General features: G+C 33.6%; 1 protein-coding gene across 1 annotated transcript in view; it reads left to right on the forward strand.

Annotated features, from left to right (window-relative positions):
* The window catches only part of Septin7 (septin 7), a 46,560-nt gene that overhangs the window by 22,508 nt on the left and 6,886 nt on the right, over positions 1–17,166 (forward strand). Inside the window, exons 4-9 of the mRNA XM_021644998.2 lie at positions 735–869; positions 6,290–6,407; positions 9,050–9,142; positions 10,340–10,436; positions 12,257–12,308; positions 16,513–16,638. Of these exons, the coding sequence (XP_021500673.2) occupies positions 735–869; positions 6,290–6,407; positions 9,050–9,142; positions 10,340–10,436; positions 12,257–12,308; positions 16,513–16,638 (621 nt within the window). The remainder of the gene's footprint in view (positions 1–734; positions 870–6,289; positions 6,408–9,049; positions 9,143–10,339; positions 10,437–12,256; positions 12,309–16,512; positions 16,639–17,166) is intronic.

Consider the following 17,166-nt stretch of genomic DNA (forward strand, 5'->3'; position numbering starts at 1 on the left):
TTATTAATGTAATCTAGTAATTATCAATGCTTTGTTTTGACACAGAATAATTAATATTTTAAATTTGAGAGTTAAAATTAATGAGTCAGGGGATACTTTGTAGTTTTTATTTTTTTCTTTCTGTGTGTTTTCATGATGTTAATGTATTATATGATGCATATACATTGAAATGTAGAGTTTGTAGGTATAGGGTAGTGTCTCCTTGCTGCTCTCCAGATCTCCACTATTGATTGATTGATTGATTGAGACCGGGTTTCTCTGTATAACTGCCTAGAATTTGCTTTGTAGAGCAGACCTCCCAACTAAAAAAATCTGCCTGCCTCTGCTTCTCAAGTGCTGGGATTAATTAAAGGTGCCACCATGTGCAGCTCCAACTTCAATTTTTGAGACAGGGTAATGCTATTCAGTTTAGCTAGACTGGCTGGTCAGTGAGATTCAGGGATCCATCTGTCTCTAACCCACACTCCTTCAAGCTTGGGGTTACAGGCATGTGCCAGTATGCCTGGCTTTTTACACGGGTTCTAAGAATTGGAATACAGGTCCTATTGCTTTACTGGTTGAGCCATCTTCCCACCCCTAATTTATACCTACTTTTGAATCAGTATATAGAAAAGTTTGAGATGTTTTCTACTGCTAAGTTTTTTTTTTTAATCAAAACTATCCTTTAATTGTCAAACAGGTCGTTTCTTTGTAGTATTACAACTTAATTGTTCTTGTTTATCTGCATTATACAGCTGGCAGCCTGTTATCGACTACATTGATAGTAAATTTGAGGATTACTTAAATGCGGAATCTCGAGTGAACAGACGTCAGATGCCCGATAACAGGGTGCAGTGTTGTTTATACTTCATTGCTCCTTCAGGACATGGGTCAGTACCTTGATTCTTTGCTACGCCATTCTTTTAGTTGTGTATAATTATTCATTTGTGTGCATATTTTAGAATAATTGCTTCTGTGGAGTACATGAAACTAGATTGTTTATGGAAGAACCCACTCACATGTAAAAGTGGCTTGTAACAACTTGTTTAAGTTCTAGGTAATCGTTTTACTCTGTAATTCCTCACACATAGACATTTCATCTGCTTCACAAAAAGAAGTATTTCCAGTCTTAAAACATTTTTGAAGTTTTTGTTTTAACCACACTTTTGTGACAGAATTACTAAATTAAAAAGACAGCCATAGCATTTGAGTTTATAAAGAGTCTAAGAAATCCCAAGGTAACAAGCTATAAACAAAGTAACTTGCCATGAATCTAATAGAAAAGGTGATAATAAAAATAATAAAAAGGAAGCTTAAGTTCCAATGCTTTCTTGTATTATTTCTTTCTTTAGTAAATGGTTTCTTACATCTTAACTGTGAAGACTACCTTATTTAGGTCAGCTTTACCCTCAGTTTTATTAAGACTAAAGACATTCATCTGATACTTTCTACTTGACAGTAGCTAACCTGTTCTTTAAAAACAGAACAGAACTCTGTACTCTTCTGCTATTTTGATATGTTGTCACTAGCTATTAATATTTTCATCAGCCTTTATTTATTTATTTATTTATTTGGTGAGAGGACAGGAAAGCTAAATCCAGCTCAATTTAACTATCTAAATTTTGTAATTCTATTTTCTCTGCCAAAAGGAACTAAATTATTATATTAATCAAAATTTAGTAGTATTGCCAACCAGTATTCAAATTAGAGTAGTATAAATTCATTCTGTTTTGGGTTTCTCTTTCTTTGTCCTACTGTGATGCCCGTGTTCACTCTAGTAGAACAGGGAATCCTAGTTATCTAATTACTGTCTTCTTTGTTCTTTTAGATGGGAAGATTATAGAGGTTTCTTTTATTAATATTGTGTAATGGTCTTAGAAGTTCACGTACTTATATCGCTAAACCAGGACATCTACTTACAAGACTCAAATTTTTTTGTTTTGTTTTAGAAATGAGACATTCCAGTAGGCTCTGATGGCACATACCTGTAATCCCAATACTCAGAAAGCTGAAACTAGAGATTACAAATTCAAGACTAGCCTAGGCTGTCTTTTTTTGATAGCAAGACCCTATCAAAAGAAAAATAATATTATAAGCAAATAAAAAACCATGGGCTGGTATGTAGCTCAGTTCAGGCCCTGTAGTCATTCCCCAGGACAGCTAATTCTTCGCCCCTGTCCACTTTTTAGAAGCCAAAACAAACCCCCAAACTGTCACACACTTACTATATGTACAACTTCTTATCAGCACTTAGGTAGCTCTTTAATTTATGCTTACTTAAAAAAAAAAATCTGATTTAACCTTTTTTTTTTATTTTTTCTTTTTTTTTTTTATTTTTTCGAGACAGGGTTTCTATGTGTATCTCTGGCTGTCCTGGAACTCACTCTGTAGACCAGCCTGGCCTTGAACTTCTCTGCTTTCTAAGTGCTAGAATTAAAGATGTGCACGACCACCTCCTAGCTTTAGTTTAGCTGTTTATTTGCACAATTTCTAGAAGTCAGCCCAGTAAGATCATCCACAGTTAATGGAGATTAGTGAGGTTTTATAGCAAATCTTTAGGACGTCTTTCCAAATGTTAGTGATTCTCATGAAATTACATTCTTGTCTTTCTTTGTTTTGTTTTGTTTTTTTTTTAATTAATTTTTTTTTTGTTTTTTTACTAATTACTGTTTATTCACTTTGTATCCCAGCTGTAGCCGTCTCCCTCCTCCCCTCCCAATCCCATCCTCAGTCTTTCTTTTCCCATGTCCCAGGGGCATTTTTTTATGTCTTAAAATTACATGGGAAATAAGAATTGTTTGTTTTTTTAAAGAAAAGAAATTGAATCAAATGATATGTATGGCTTTAATCCATTTCTTGATTTTTCCCAAGGGAAAATTTTTATTCCTGGGTTTATTCCTAGTTGCTTAGCTTAACTTTTAGAGCTGGAGCAAAAATTTTCCTATTGATTTATGATACTAACTGAAACAATATGACAGTGAATTTGATATCAGATTACAAATGACTTGCTCTCTGTAGTCTGAAATTGTATACAGTATGGCAAATGAAGAAAGGCTTTTCTGTACTATATAGTCTCAGTTCCTTCTAAAATCAACTACTAGTCTCATTACTAGCTGTTGGCAACTTAAATCTCAGCTTTTATTGCTTCATTTGTCATGTTCACTGTTTAGTAAATGCTATTATTAAAAGCCAGCTTTAAGAGATTAAAATGTTATATTTTTTAGTATTTATTGCTACTTTAAACAAAAATCAGTTTTTTTAAATAGAAATATATGTAATTAATATTTGTTCTTTGGCCTGCAATCATGATACAGGCTTTGATGTAAAATAACCTTTTCCTGTAATGTGGGCTTATTTTCTAATATATATATAGGTATTTTGTTGTTTAAAAACTAGTTTGTGCAGCTGAACATCTCAGTGCATGCATGTAATCCCACCTTCAGGGTTGGCTACATAGTTCAAAATTAGCATGGCCTATATAAGACCTTAACTTAGTAAAAGAAAACAGCCTTTCCCCACTAAATGTAAACTTAGAAAACTAGATAGGTAGAGGGAAAATTTCAACCACCATATAATCAATATCTTGAATTAATGTTTTTTGCTATTAATTGCTTTGAAAACATTTGATTATTTGAATTAAAAATGTAAAAGAGTTTTATTGACGTTTTTACCTCTTTCTTTTAATTTAATTTTTACTGATTTCAGTGGTCTTTGTTTCTGGTTTTATTTATTATTTATCATACTTCAACTGTAGAAACCAGTCTGTCCTGGAGCTCCCACTTTCCTCTGTCTCTCTCGTGCTCCTGATATTGGCACATACTCTCATCGCTGTTGGAGCTCTGAGTTTATACTTAAGACATTGACTTTCCTGAGCCATACCATAGCTATTATAAGTACCTTCCTTTTTAAAAGTTGGGATACTATGCTAAAAATGTAGTTTTGGGTAATAGAATTAAAGCAGAACTTGTGTGTTGCTTTTAAATATAAAATCCTTGTGTAAGTAAAAAAATTGATGACATTTTGTACTGTTTACTAATAAGAGTCACTGAAGTTTTTAGCTGAATTTTGCCTTTATCACTGTTTAAATAGGAGTATTTGTTTACAAATGTGGGATGCTTAATGAAGTGATCATTTATATTTTTTCATGAGCATAAACTGGAAAATGGGCCATAAATATTTGTTTATTCGAGATTGAATAGACCACCTCTGTTGTAGATAATGATTGGTGAGAAGCAAACTCAATTTTGATAGTTTGTGCTGACTGTGGTGAGGCAGGTACAGATAGCGTAGATGGCGGAGGTTGTTCTTTTTTTTTTTTCTATTGTGCTTTATGTTCTTTGAATGCCAGAAAATTCCATAGTTTAAGATAAAGAGAATCAAAGTAGGAAGTAAACCCCAATTCTCTGCATCTGTTTCCTTACCTCATGCTTCACCTGTGCTGGAGGTATTAAGTTGGCCTTACTACCATAGAAGAGAATACTTACTGCACTGAGCCTCATACCTCTTGATTTTAATAATTTTTTAAAGTACTACTTACTAAGTTTGTACCAGCCAATAAAATTATAACAAAATTCAGCCTTCCATTTTTCTCATTGTTTTTTTATACAGTTAAGAAATGTTCCTTAGAATTACATTTCCGTTATCTTGACATATTACTGTAGAACATTAATTTTAGTTCCTGGAACATTGTAGGTATGCAGACTCAGTCTCCATTCTGGTTTCTAAAGGACATGAGAAAATAATATTTTACTTCTTTGGTCAACAAATATTTGGGAATCTTTAGCACCTTTGCTAGGTGCTAAAACACACACATACACACAGGTGACTGAGAGAAAAGCACTCATTTAAAAGGACTTTTTAGTGTTAGAATGGAAAAACAAACGCAGGGCAGATGTTTTCTAACACAGCACCTAAAGTGCTGTGACTACTTAGATGAGGACCCTCTTTATCTAGAAAAGGATCTTCAGGGATATTGGAGTGTCAGTCATGTCCAAAAGTACTAGGTAAGAAATACTAGTACTAGGTAAGAAAAATAGCCAAGTAGACACTGAAGGGTATTCCAGGCAGGGATGGCTACCTATGACACTTTTCAAGTAAAGCATTTTTAAGGAATTGTGAGAAGTTAAAAACATCCTCGCGCACTGGAAGTAGAAGGTAGTTAAGCAGAGAATGTTTGTCTTTACAATCTTAGTGAGCCACAGCAACTAAAGAATATGGCTTTTAGTAAGACTGTCAGTCAGAAAATGAATGATTCTGTGGGTGTGGATGGTGTGATGGGAAACCATAAAGGCTTATGTGGAGGTCCTGGTGGTCTGAGCTGAAGTGTTGAAAATGGTTATCCGTGTCTGTGTTAGTGTAAATGTGTCTTTCATAGAGATCTTAGTAAATCTCAGGAAGTGAAAGGTAGAAGAACAAGCAATCCTGGGTTTTTAAAAATTAAGTGTTTGGGTATATTGCACTACCATGCACTGAGAAAGAAAACACAGAAGAGAAGAGAAAAATGGAGATTCAGATTGAGATCTTGATTCTGAGGAACATGGCATATACCAGGAACATAACTACTGGGTTAGACACTGTCTTGAACATCTGAGAGAAGTTTTGACTGGGTATAGATTTGGGAATTGTTGGCCCTAAATGATTGTATTAATGTTAGTAATACAGAACGTAGGGTTAACAAATGAAGATAACTTAGCAGAGTTCTGAGGCGTGTACATTTTAAAATTCTGGCTTACAGTGGGAATCCTAAGGATCCTAGAAGAGTTGTGAGGGAATAATAATGTTAGATGCTGCATACTGAACAAATTAGTGATGGTAAGTTCCACAGTGGAAGTATTGGGTCTTAAAAGTATAAGTTCCAAAGAATAGCAGCTAGATTATAATAGGCAGAGAGGCATGTTGAAAGTTGACTTTAGCATTTTGTCTGAGAAAGATAATTATTAGCAAGAATTGCATATTACCAAAAGAGGAGTACATTTTTTTAATGGAAACAAAATCCACCCATCTTGTAACCTTAGTAAATATAAAGCTGATTCTAGGAAATTCTATTAGGAGCCTTTCTGGTTTTTCCAATTCCTCTTTAGGGCCAAACCCCAATGACCAGGGTGTTTCAAAGGCAGGAGTCAAAAAGCCTTCTTAACCACTTCATTCTTCTTAAAGTCCTGTTCTGCCTGTTGGCTGACCCAGTACATCTTCAGAGTATTTCTGATAAGTAAGTAAAGTAGCTTATTGTATTTAATTAATTGTGGAAGATGTGCAGAATCTGTTCTTTCGAACAGAAGGATTCACTCATATTAAATACTATATATTTCAGACTTAAACCATTGGATATTGAGTTTATGAAACGTTTGCATGAAAAAGTGAATATCATCCCATTAATTGCCAAAGCAGACACACTCACACCAGAGGAATGCCAACAGTTTAAAAAGCAGGTAAGCAAGAATGAATTAACTTTTGTATTTTCCAACTATTCTTGTAAGTAATAGGTTTTATCTTTTAGTATGGTTTATTTATCTTTTAGCTTTAGTTTGCTTATCCTCGCAAGCATATGCCTTTTCTATTTTATCTTGAATCTTAATTTTGTTTGTATTACTTAATGGATAAAAATATTTAGAAGATAATACATATTGATGTACATATATACACATACATATATGCATTTAAGCTTCCTCCCCTAAATTCATGTCCTGTTCTTTTAATAATGTTCTTAGTGATACATTTTTCTCCTTTATTGTATTTGTTTTGTTACATATGGCATTAATGAAATCTAAAGTAAATTTCTGAAAGTGTTTATTCTAATAGTATTTTTTATTTTAGACCAATATTTTAAAAACAACAGCAATTTTGTATTATATTCAAAATAGACTCTAGGGTTTTGTTCTCAGTAAGCCTTCTTTATAACAAAATACCTTTTAAAAATGAATTTTAGAATACATTGAAATTTGTTACATAAAGAAAAAACCTTTGCCCTGAAGTGGTGTTAAATTCGTACAAATTGTGCCATCTTAAACATAGTTTTTTGCTACTAATATTTTCATTACATGAGTATTTTCTCGATTCTTTTTGCCTCTTCCATTCTTTTTCCTCCTTCCCTTTTCCTTCTTTGAACCCTCTTCCTTTTCCTCCTTTCCTCATTTTCTTTTTGCCCCTTCTCTTCCTCCTTTTTCTCTTATTTTTTATTGTTGTTATTTAAGATTGATGCTGTTTAACCTGTACTGGACTCAGCATCATGACAGTCCACCTATCTTTGCCTCTTATGTTTCTACCTTGAAGAGTCTGTATCTCTGTATAGATTTATTCTGAGAAGTTAGAGGTGAAAGGATGGATTAGTAATGATGTCTACTTTCAGATTGGCTACATGCCTACTGGTTTACTTCCTTCCTCTTTTCTTTGTCCTCACATTGAACCCAAGGCCTTTGGTGCATATACTTTACCTTTGTGTTGTTTTTCTAGGCTCAAAAATTATTGTTTTGTATGCTTAGAGCCATGTTTCTTACCCAAGGAATCATTTGGAGGTTTTTCAAAATAATTGCTGGGCATTATCTGTACTAATTAGTTGTGTGAGGAAGGTGGAGCCTTAGCATTTATTTTGAAAATGCTCCCTACATAATTTGAGTGTGTAACCTCTGACCAAGGATCACTGCTGTTAAAGCTAGGCTGCCTTATTTGTTTCTTGTAAGGCAGGGTCTCTCTATGTAGTTCTGACTGTATAGACCAGACTCTATGGAACTTGCTTTGTAGATCAGGCTGCCCTCCAACTAACAAAGATTTGCCAACCTCTGCTGGCTGAGTGCTGGGATTAAAAGCATGACCTGTTATGCCAGGCATCATTTATTTTCATTCTTTTTTCTGAGACAGGCTCTCACTGTGTAAATCTGGTTGTCCAGGAACTCACTATTTAGAACAGGATGGCCTCAAACTCACAGAGCTCCATTAGCCTTCTGAGTTCTGAGATTAATGGCATGTGTCACCCAGCCATTGTTTAGTTTTTTTAAGTGGATATATGTCTAGTGGTGAAGGCATGGTCCTATTGATGGCCATTGATAATTTAACTTATTTATTTTTGAGATGGGCTCTTTCTCTACAGCCTAGACTAGCAAGGAACTCTTAGTCCTTTTGTTTCAGCTTCCCAGGTCCTAGTATAAGCAGGACTTACTTCTGTTTCTGTTCAGTAGACTAATCATATAACTCATTTTGTTTAAAGCTCCTTTAATGTTAGGGGCTCTTGCTGTGAGAGCAGCAGTGTAATAAAAAGTAGAGCCAGGGATGGTTATTCTAGGACTGTTAGGAGTTTGAATTGTATGGGTAGATGACAGTTACTTAGATGTTTGAATTCCTTTCACTTTGAAATCCTCTTGGATAAGATAATTAAATTTGATTAGGTAATTTCTAATATTATTAAGTCTTCAGACTCTTCATTTCTAGTGTGTTTTCTCTATACTTGCTTATCTAGCCTTTGATTTATGTATGTGCACTTGTTCATATAATGACTCTTTCTGTTAAAGAGGAAACCTTTTTCCTGAGACTGTTGTGTTTTTTACTTGCTCTTAAGAGCTACACTTTTTAGGTGACTTTATGCTCTGTTGCTTCAGCTCTTACAATAAGTTATATCAAGAGAAATCATCTCATTCACTTAAAATAAATGATTAAAAGCCATTATAGTAGAGACCAGATGAATATTGTCATTATTAGAATTTATTTTATGATAATTAATCATATGATTGACACTTCTGAAATAATTTAATTAAAAATAATTTAAATTTCATTTTGATACTTACTGTGTTTAAGGTAGGGAGGAAGGTGCACATGTCTTGAAATACTTGTGGAAGTTGGAGGATAATTTTGTGGGGTTGTTTCTCTATTTCTGCTTTTCTCCTACCTTTATAAATCTCCTAGGCTTGCATGGCAACCACCTTTACTTTCTGTCCCTGTTCTCTAGCAGTGGGTTTTGGTATTTAAATATGAACAAGAAAGCAGCAGTAACTGAGGTGTCATAAAAATCCAAGAAATATTTAGTAAAAATACTGCTAATGTCGTAAGTATATGTGTTGCTCTTTTTCTCCTTCTGTTTTAGATAATGAAAGAAATCCAAGAACATAAAATTAAGATATATGAATTTCCAGAAACAGATGATGAAGAAGAGAATAAGTTGGTTAAAAAGATAAAGGTAGGTCATTTCTCTGTACAGTAAAGTGTTTAAGCCTCCAGTTATCCTCTGAAACGTCACCAAAAAATATCACTTCTAAAATAGTTGGCTTACAAAAACAAATGTGGCTACTACTTAATGTTTATCAATTTTATACTTACTGTCTGTTAGCAACACATAGAACAGGGCATTCCATGGAGTACGGGGTTGAATACCATCCCAAATAGTTTTTAATTCATTGGTATCATATTTAAATAATTTTTTTTTCCTTAAGAAACAAACATGAGCAGGAAGGATATTAATTTTTGTGTGTTTTGATCTTTTAAGAGCCTGATAAAACTTGCTTATTTAATCTTTTTATAAAAGTCAACAAGAACTCCACATCATTTTAATTTTTTGAGGCTTTTTGTATATTTGTTTTGTTTTGTTGTTTTTCTTCTCGAGATAGGATTTCTTTGTGTAGCATGGCCGTCTTGGAACTTGCTTTGTAGACCAAGATGGCTTCAAAACTCAGCAATTCACCTGCTTCTACACCACCACACCTGGCTATTAATATGTGTTTTAATTTATAATTGTTCTGAGTATCTAGAGCTAAAGTGGTTTAGTGAATACTGGTCTTATATACATGCATAATTAACTACTGTACAATTGATAGAGTATTTATGTATGACCAATGAAGAATTTTAGACGTTTTATAAAATAGCTTTTTCTATATTTTTGGGAGCTACAAAAAAAATATTGAGAAGTTATACTTTGCACTAAAATAATGAATACATATTTTACAAGTGAATATGAGGTTCTGAAGTTAGAGTTTACAAAATAGAATATTTTCTGTATCTCATATTGTTAAGGTTAATAATCAGATAAATTCATGGTCTTTTTGTTTTTGTTTTCTTTTCTAAATATCAGTGTATTTTTTATTCTGTATCTTCTCATGGGATGATTTTCAGAGTAATTTTTGGCAAATAATTTGACCAATACTATATTTTTATTAAATTTTCAACAAAAAGGCAGTTTTATTAATGATTTGCTTTGCTAATACCATTTGAATGGCAGTTTCCTGAATAATTATTGCTTGGCTGATAAGAGTGAATTTAGATAAGAGTGAATTTAGTAAATATTCAAGTAATTTTTTGTTAATATGTTGAATATTACAAATTATTTGTTATTGAATCATGTACTATAGAGATGTGTTTACAGTAACACTTTGTTTTATAGGACCGTTTACCTCTTGCTGTGGTAGGTAGCAATACTATCATTGAAGTTAATGGCAAAAGAGTCAGAGGAAGGCAGTATCCTTGGGGTGTGGCTGAAGGTAAGGTTCTTTTCAGTGGATAACTTAATGTAAGGTCTCATAGAGGTACTAAAGTGCTGAAAATCACTTAAAGTAAGTAATATAAAATACACAGTGCTAAAAGTACTAAAAATTACTTTAATATGAAATACACGATGTGTGATACATTCTAGGCTTTCAAGGATAGTTTAACACTGTTTCATTTTTTTTAAAGTAATTTATTTAATTTTATTTTATGTTTGAAGGTGTCAGATCCCTTGGAATTGGTGGTATAGACAGTTGTGAGCTGCCATGTGGGTACTGGGAATTGAATCCAGGTTTTTTTTGAAGAGCAGACAGTGCTCATAACCACTGAGTCATCTCTCCAGCCCCTTGTTTCATTTTTTGTAGTGTTTGTTTTTCTGAAGTATAATTCTGTTTCTCAGATGTATTAGGTAAGTCAGGGAAGTAGATATGAAATCTTCAAGTTGTAATACTTCTCCGTTAGTTGTCATTGCCCCACTCATTTGTGCCTGTACAACCATCAAACCATTTTCTTTGTCTTGTTTGAAAGCATGCTTTGTAGTTGAGTGGTTTTTTCCATTGGTCTAAGGTTATTTCCTAGGATCTAATAAATCTTTGGAAATGGAGCAGTTTGGAGAGAGCCAGCCACAATCATGACCTTTTCTTTCCTTAAGGAAAATGTCACCTGTTTTCAGTATCTTTACTAGTGTTGGCATTCAATGACAGTAAACTCTGAGTGATGACATGAAACCTCAGAAATCCTATTAGCAATAGAAATATTTTCGTAATTGTGTATTTATTAATTTACTAAATATTCAGTGTTTTATTGTACTAAGTTGGAGTCACTGTTTGATATATGTGTTGATGTTTTAAATAATTGTGTAATTTTTATAAAATCATGCCAAGTTACTGTCCTTATTTGTGATTTTTGCTCAAAGACCCTCAACTTTGTTCCTGCAATTACTGACTTAATACGTTAGAACTTTTATGTCCCTTAGAAGTATGCTCTGAAACGATTGCTTTATTTATGTAATTATTTTTTCCTATTCCATTACTATCTCCTGACACTAACATTTTGTGTTCCTTTTGACGATACCGTTTTTTTAAAAATAAAGAATATTAAAGCTCTTGACTAGCTTTTTCATTTTGATTATGTCAAGGAGGTTATTGTATTTTTTCCCTCAACCACAACACTAAGGTTTTTTAATATATCACATAATAAATATATTTTATACTGATAAGGAGAAAGTGCATGTTTCTTTCAAATTGTCACTGTTTGTTTTCAGAGAGCTCATTTATTACATGTCTATCACTGAGGATTAACCTACACCAAGAACGGCCAAGGATAAAAATGCTTGTTGTGAAAGTATGAGGACAGCAGTTCTGATGAGAAAGTTTGAAAGGCATGACATTCCACCTGTATGTAATCTTAGTACTCTGCTGGTGGAGACATAGGATCCCCAAGGAAGCCAGCTATCTGAATGAACACGCTGCAGGTTCATCAACAGACCCTCTGTAAATAAAGTTGAGAGTGATGGAGGAAACAGTTGATATCAGCCTTTCCTTTACAGATACATGCACTTTTGCCTACAGGCACACACATGCGCACAAAGAAAAAATGGAATAGAAAAGTAATGTTTTTAACATGTTAGTTTAATAATAGGGTACATTTGCCTATTGTTTCTTGAAGTTCTGTTTTAGTATTAACCCTTAATAAAAATTGGATCTAGGCATTTTACATATTCTCTCCTTGGTTTTATTTCCATATTCCTGTGAAAAGATAAGCATTACCAAAATTAACATCGGTGGTGTATTTTCTTTTATTTCTTTTTTTACAGTTGAAAATGGTGAACATTGTGATTTTACGATTCTAAGAAATATGTTGATAAGGTAAGTATGAACAATAAGGAAAACAGCAAAAGGTTTTTAGCATCCTAAAAAAAGTTAGTTTGGAAGACTTACTTTGTGCTTCTGTAATTGAAGCTACTTTATATTGGCATCATCACTCTCCTATTGAAGTTTAAATAATGCATGAGAATAATTTTGATTGTTTATATAAGATTTTAGTCATTAGAAAGAAAAAACAGGAAATAAGGTGAGGCATACAAAGGAAAATCAGTTTTATACTTTAATCACTATACTCTGTGTTGAGGTTTAATTTCTGGAATAGCTTTCGGAAATAGGATAGAAAAGACAAAAGCTGGCCTTCAGTGTTGAGGGTATACAAGTTAGTTGCTGGTAAATGGAACATTTTAACGTGCTGGAACATTGTAAGCAGCCACTCTTCCAACCATCTTCTTAAACTACATTTCCAGATACTGAAGGAGAAGCAACCTTGTGAGAGTAGGACATTGAGAATATTTTGATTATAGAAATCCAAGGACTTAAATTAAAAAAAATAACACTAGAGAAGAAACTGAAAAATTGTAGTGGAGCTAGAGAAAATAGGAATAGAGGCCATCAAAATGACCTGGAGTGTTTCCATGTTGATCTATATTATGTTCCTTTCTTTTCCTTCTGTTCCTATTTTTCCTTTTTCATTTTGTTTTCCTCAGAACCTTGCCATATACCTTCTTCAAGTCTTGGTTTGGGATGTATATCTTAAGTTGATACATTTATTTTCACACTACTGTTCACTTTCTCAGTACACTGGAATTTCATTTTATCTGTAGAATTTGGAATACATATTTTATAATTGGAATTATCATGGAATATCAAAGTCATTCTCATAATGAAGGGGATGATTTACAAAACTCAAACTGTACTCTCAGAAGGTATACAATCAATGAAAGTTTGACATCAATTCAGCATCTTTTTCAAGGGAACAGGAAGTAGATGATAAAATGGAGATAATGAGTGGGGTTACTAGGTTTCACATTAAGAACATAATCAAGTGTGTGAAAGGGAACTTTCTAACAGTTTGAGAATAGGTGCTTTAGGTTCTATTAAAACAATTGTTCTCATTCATTTGGTTCTTATGGAACAACTTAAAAAAATGCCTCAGTAGGGCATGGTAGTATACACCTTTAATCTCAGTGCTGGCTAGGCAGAGGCACATAGACATCAGTGAGTTAGAGGACAGCCTAGTATACATATTGAGTTTCAAACCATCCAAGGCTACATATTGAGATCCTGTCTCAAAACTAGCAGACAAACACAATGTCTCATGACAGCCTTTTTGTGAGGACTGTTTAGTTAAATAAATCATTGTATTCCATCTGTGTTGTGGTAAATATTAAAGGTATGGCCTAATAAATAATTATTATTAAGCTATATTAAGCTATTATTAAGTACTATCTAACTCACTATCAGTCAAATAAAGACATAGACATCTCTTGTATTTTATAAAATAGCCTTTATCAGGGGCATTGCAGATATTAACCCTTTAACTATTTCCCAGGCCTACCTCCCATCCTTGGTCCCAAAATATTTACTAGTGTTCTCCATCTCCTCCATCCACGTTGATACCGGCCATGTGCTCCTTTCCCATATTAACCCATGGCGCTGGTTTGTTTACTTCTCCTCCAATCCTGTCTTTTTTCTTCTTCCTCGTGGTTCCTCCTAGCCTGTTAACCCCAAAATCTAACCCCCTTTTTTCTGCCCAACCAGTCAGCTTTAAATTAGGTGGAACAGTGTTTACACAATAAGGACAGGTGTACATGAGAATGTGCTCATCTGGGCAGGGACAAGATCTTGGGGGCCATAATTAACATTAAAATACATAGCACCAGGCCAACCCACAACACATCTGGATTTAAAATCTACAGTGTTTGATACCATTGTATTAAATCACTTTTTCTTGTGTATTGCAAAGTATGTAATCAGTAGCTACCTACATATCTAAAACAGTGTAGAGGGGCCTAGAAGCTACTCGAATGTGCATAGCTCAGAGGTGGTAGGCAAGGACAACTCCCTAGTGTAAGTATTGCAAAACAAAGTGACCATGCTTGCAAGATTTAATAAGCACATCAGCAAGACATTTTATCTGTATATGAAAATATAAATACTACTATTAAGCAGGAGAAATGGCTCAATGATTAAGATCACTGGCTGTTTTTGCAAAGGACCTGAGTTCATTTCCTATCCACATGGTAACTCACAACTCCCTAACTCCTGCGAATCCAATGCACTCTTCAGCTGTCATAGTAAAAGGCACACAAGTGGTGCATAGACATACATGTGGACAAAACACCATACACATAAAAATTGTTATTACCGGTTGCCTGTTTCTATAAATCTGTCTTAAGTAATTGAAATCTTAGAGGCTAAAATTAACAATCATAATTGCTTCTAAGAGAGAAGTGTTATTTTGCTAAGTAAGAACTGGCTGCTATAGGCAAACCAAGGAAAGCAGTTCAAAAAGAAAGATGAAACACTGTTTTGAGGATGAAGGCATAGATGGCGCAGAAATCACACAGAGAATGTACATAAGGAGCTAAGAGAACATTGATACCCACAATGGAAACTTAGAAATACAAATTTCCTGAAACTAGAGAAAACTTTTACTGGTTATCCAGGTGAAGAAGTGGATTGAAAAAAAAAAATTAAACACAAACAGATGAAAATGTTTTTTATATTCATCCTCTAAATGTCAGAATTAGACAGTGACAGACAATATTTTAGTGACAAAGATAACTATGCTAAATGACACTAATACAAGGAGTTCAATAATATCTTATTTTTATTTATAAATTTATTTTGTTTCTTAATGATATAATGATTAAATGGGATTTAAATTACAAAAAATGCTGCATTGGTTTTGTTTTTCTTTTCTTTTTAATTTTAATGAATGCAGTTTTAGATAATGTCACATGCTGCCCAGCCTGGCCTTGAAATTCGTATGTAGCTAAGGTGGCCTTGTATAACCAGTCCTGCTGTCTCAGCTTCCCAAAGGTTCGGGTTACAGCTGTGCACTAACACACCCTGCTAAAAATATTGTTTCATGTTAGCATCATAAAATTATCCTTATTTTCCATCTGGAGAATGGAGAAACTCACACAGTGACATGTTACTGTTTCTTATGTTACATTTTTTAAAAGTTCCTACTCTATATTTATCTGTAGCAAGAATACAAAAGAAATATATCTTTATGTTAAAGAAGGGCTCACAATATAGTTAAAGACACAATTTGGTATCATTATGACTGATGCCAGTCCACAAGATTTAACAAATTAGCATGAGCTGTTCCATTTCACCTGTCAGGTGCTCTAGGAATTGGGAACTGCCCATCTGACTACAATAGAAGCACTAGAGGCTTAGGTGTAACTACATAGTGCACTGATAGACAGAATTTAAAAGGTTTCCAGTAAACAGGACTGGAAAACCAAACAATAATAGGACAAGTAAATTTTGAGAACTGCATGGGAATGTCAGGTAGCAGAAGATGAACCAGATAATTGAGTTTATGATGTGGAATAAGGTACTGCATATTAAATGGGATTTGGATATAAGGAAGGAAAAAACACTACATCTTTATTTTTGTCTACCAAAGGCAATTGTGGTAAAATGGTAGATACAAGAAATTCAAAGTGTAATGGGGAATGAGAAAATGGAGGATTATTACTCAGTCTTTATTCTTTCAGATCATTAAAGAATCATGTCATTATTTCCTATAAATTGTCTGCTTTATCGCCTATATCACAGCGTATTCACTGGACAGCTTTGATAAACAGAAAGTTAACTCTAAATTAGGATTCCATAGTTGGTGAACAACCTGATCCGTTATTTTAAGGGTCTATAAACTAAGCCGGTGAAACTCAGTATTACCTTGGTAATGTTGCATCAAGGAAAACAGTTTCTGTTAGATTATGAGCTTCATTTTGTAATCCCCTGTTCCTTCTTAATTAAAATTAAACTACCAGAAACAACTATTTCTTTGGTAGAAAGTTTATTATTCATTAGTTTCTTTGAGTGATTCATGCTCTTGAAAGCTCATTTGGAATCTAAATTTCTGTTTTGATCTGCTTTGTATGTAAATGATGACATCTTAAGATAAATGAATGTTCCTTAGTATTTTAAGGCTGAAATTGTGTCTTGGTGAAATTTTTATGTGTCAAAGCCTTTAACATAAGCAAACTCTTGCTGTTTGTGACAGAACACACATGCAGGACTTGAAAGATGTTACCAATAATGTACACTATGAGAACTACAGAAGCAGAAAACTAGCAGCAGTTACTTACAATGGAGTGGATAACAACAAGAATAAAGGGCAGCTTACTAAGTATGTATAAAATGATGTTTACATAGTAAATAATTCATTTCCTTCTTGAAATTCTTGTTGCTCATTAGAATATTTGGACAGTATTGTTATTTATTATAGCAGAAAATTGTGCTGCTAAGTTTTGTCTTGGTAATTTTATCATGTCTTACCATTAATTGTTGGAATGATTATTATTTGTAAAGAACTGTATGTTTTTTGTCATATTTTTGTCGTGTGTTTATGTGTTTATAAACATACAGCATGAAACCAAACAGATAAATAAATAGTTTTGAAGAGAAAATATGAGCAATTTCTTAGGCTGACAAGATAGCTCACCTGGGAGTGCATTTTGGTCTGGTGAAGTTTTTGTTATTATAGCTCAGAGGGTTCATAGTTGGGTTTGATTGCTGACTTTTCTCCTGGTAGGCATATCACTGTAGTAGGGATTCAAGTTTCCAGATGAATACCAGCTAGCTTTTCCTTGTTGGGAATTACGCTGTTTTAGTGAAGTGGTTGTAATTTCTTTTCTAAGGTTCATGACTTCACGAA

Source organism: Meriones unguiculatus, chromosome 1 (assembly GCF_030254825.1).
Source record: "Meriones unguiculatus strain TT.TT164.6M chromosome 1, Bangor_MerUng_6.1, whole genome shotgun sequence".
Classification (NCBI taxonomy): domain Eukaryota; kingdom Metazoa; phylum Chordata; class Mammalia; order Rodentia; family Muridae; genus Meriones; species Meriones unguiculatus.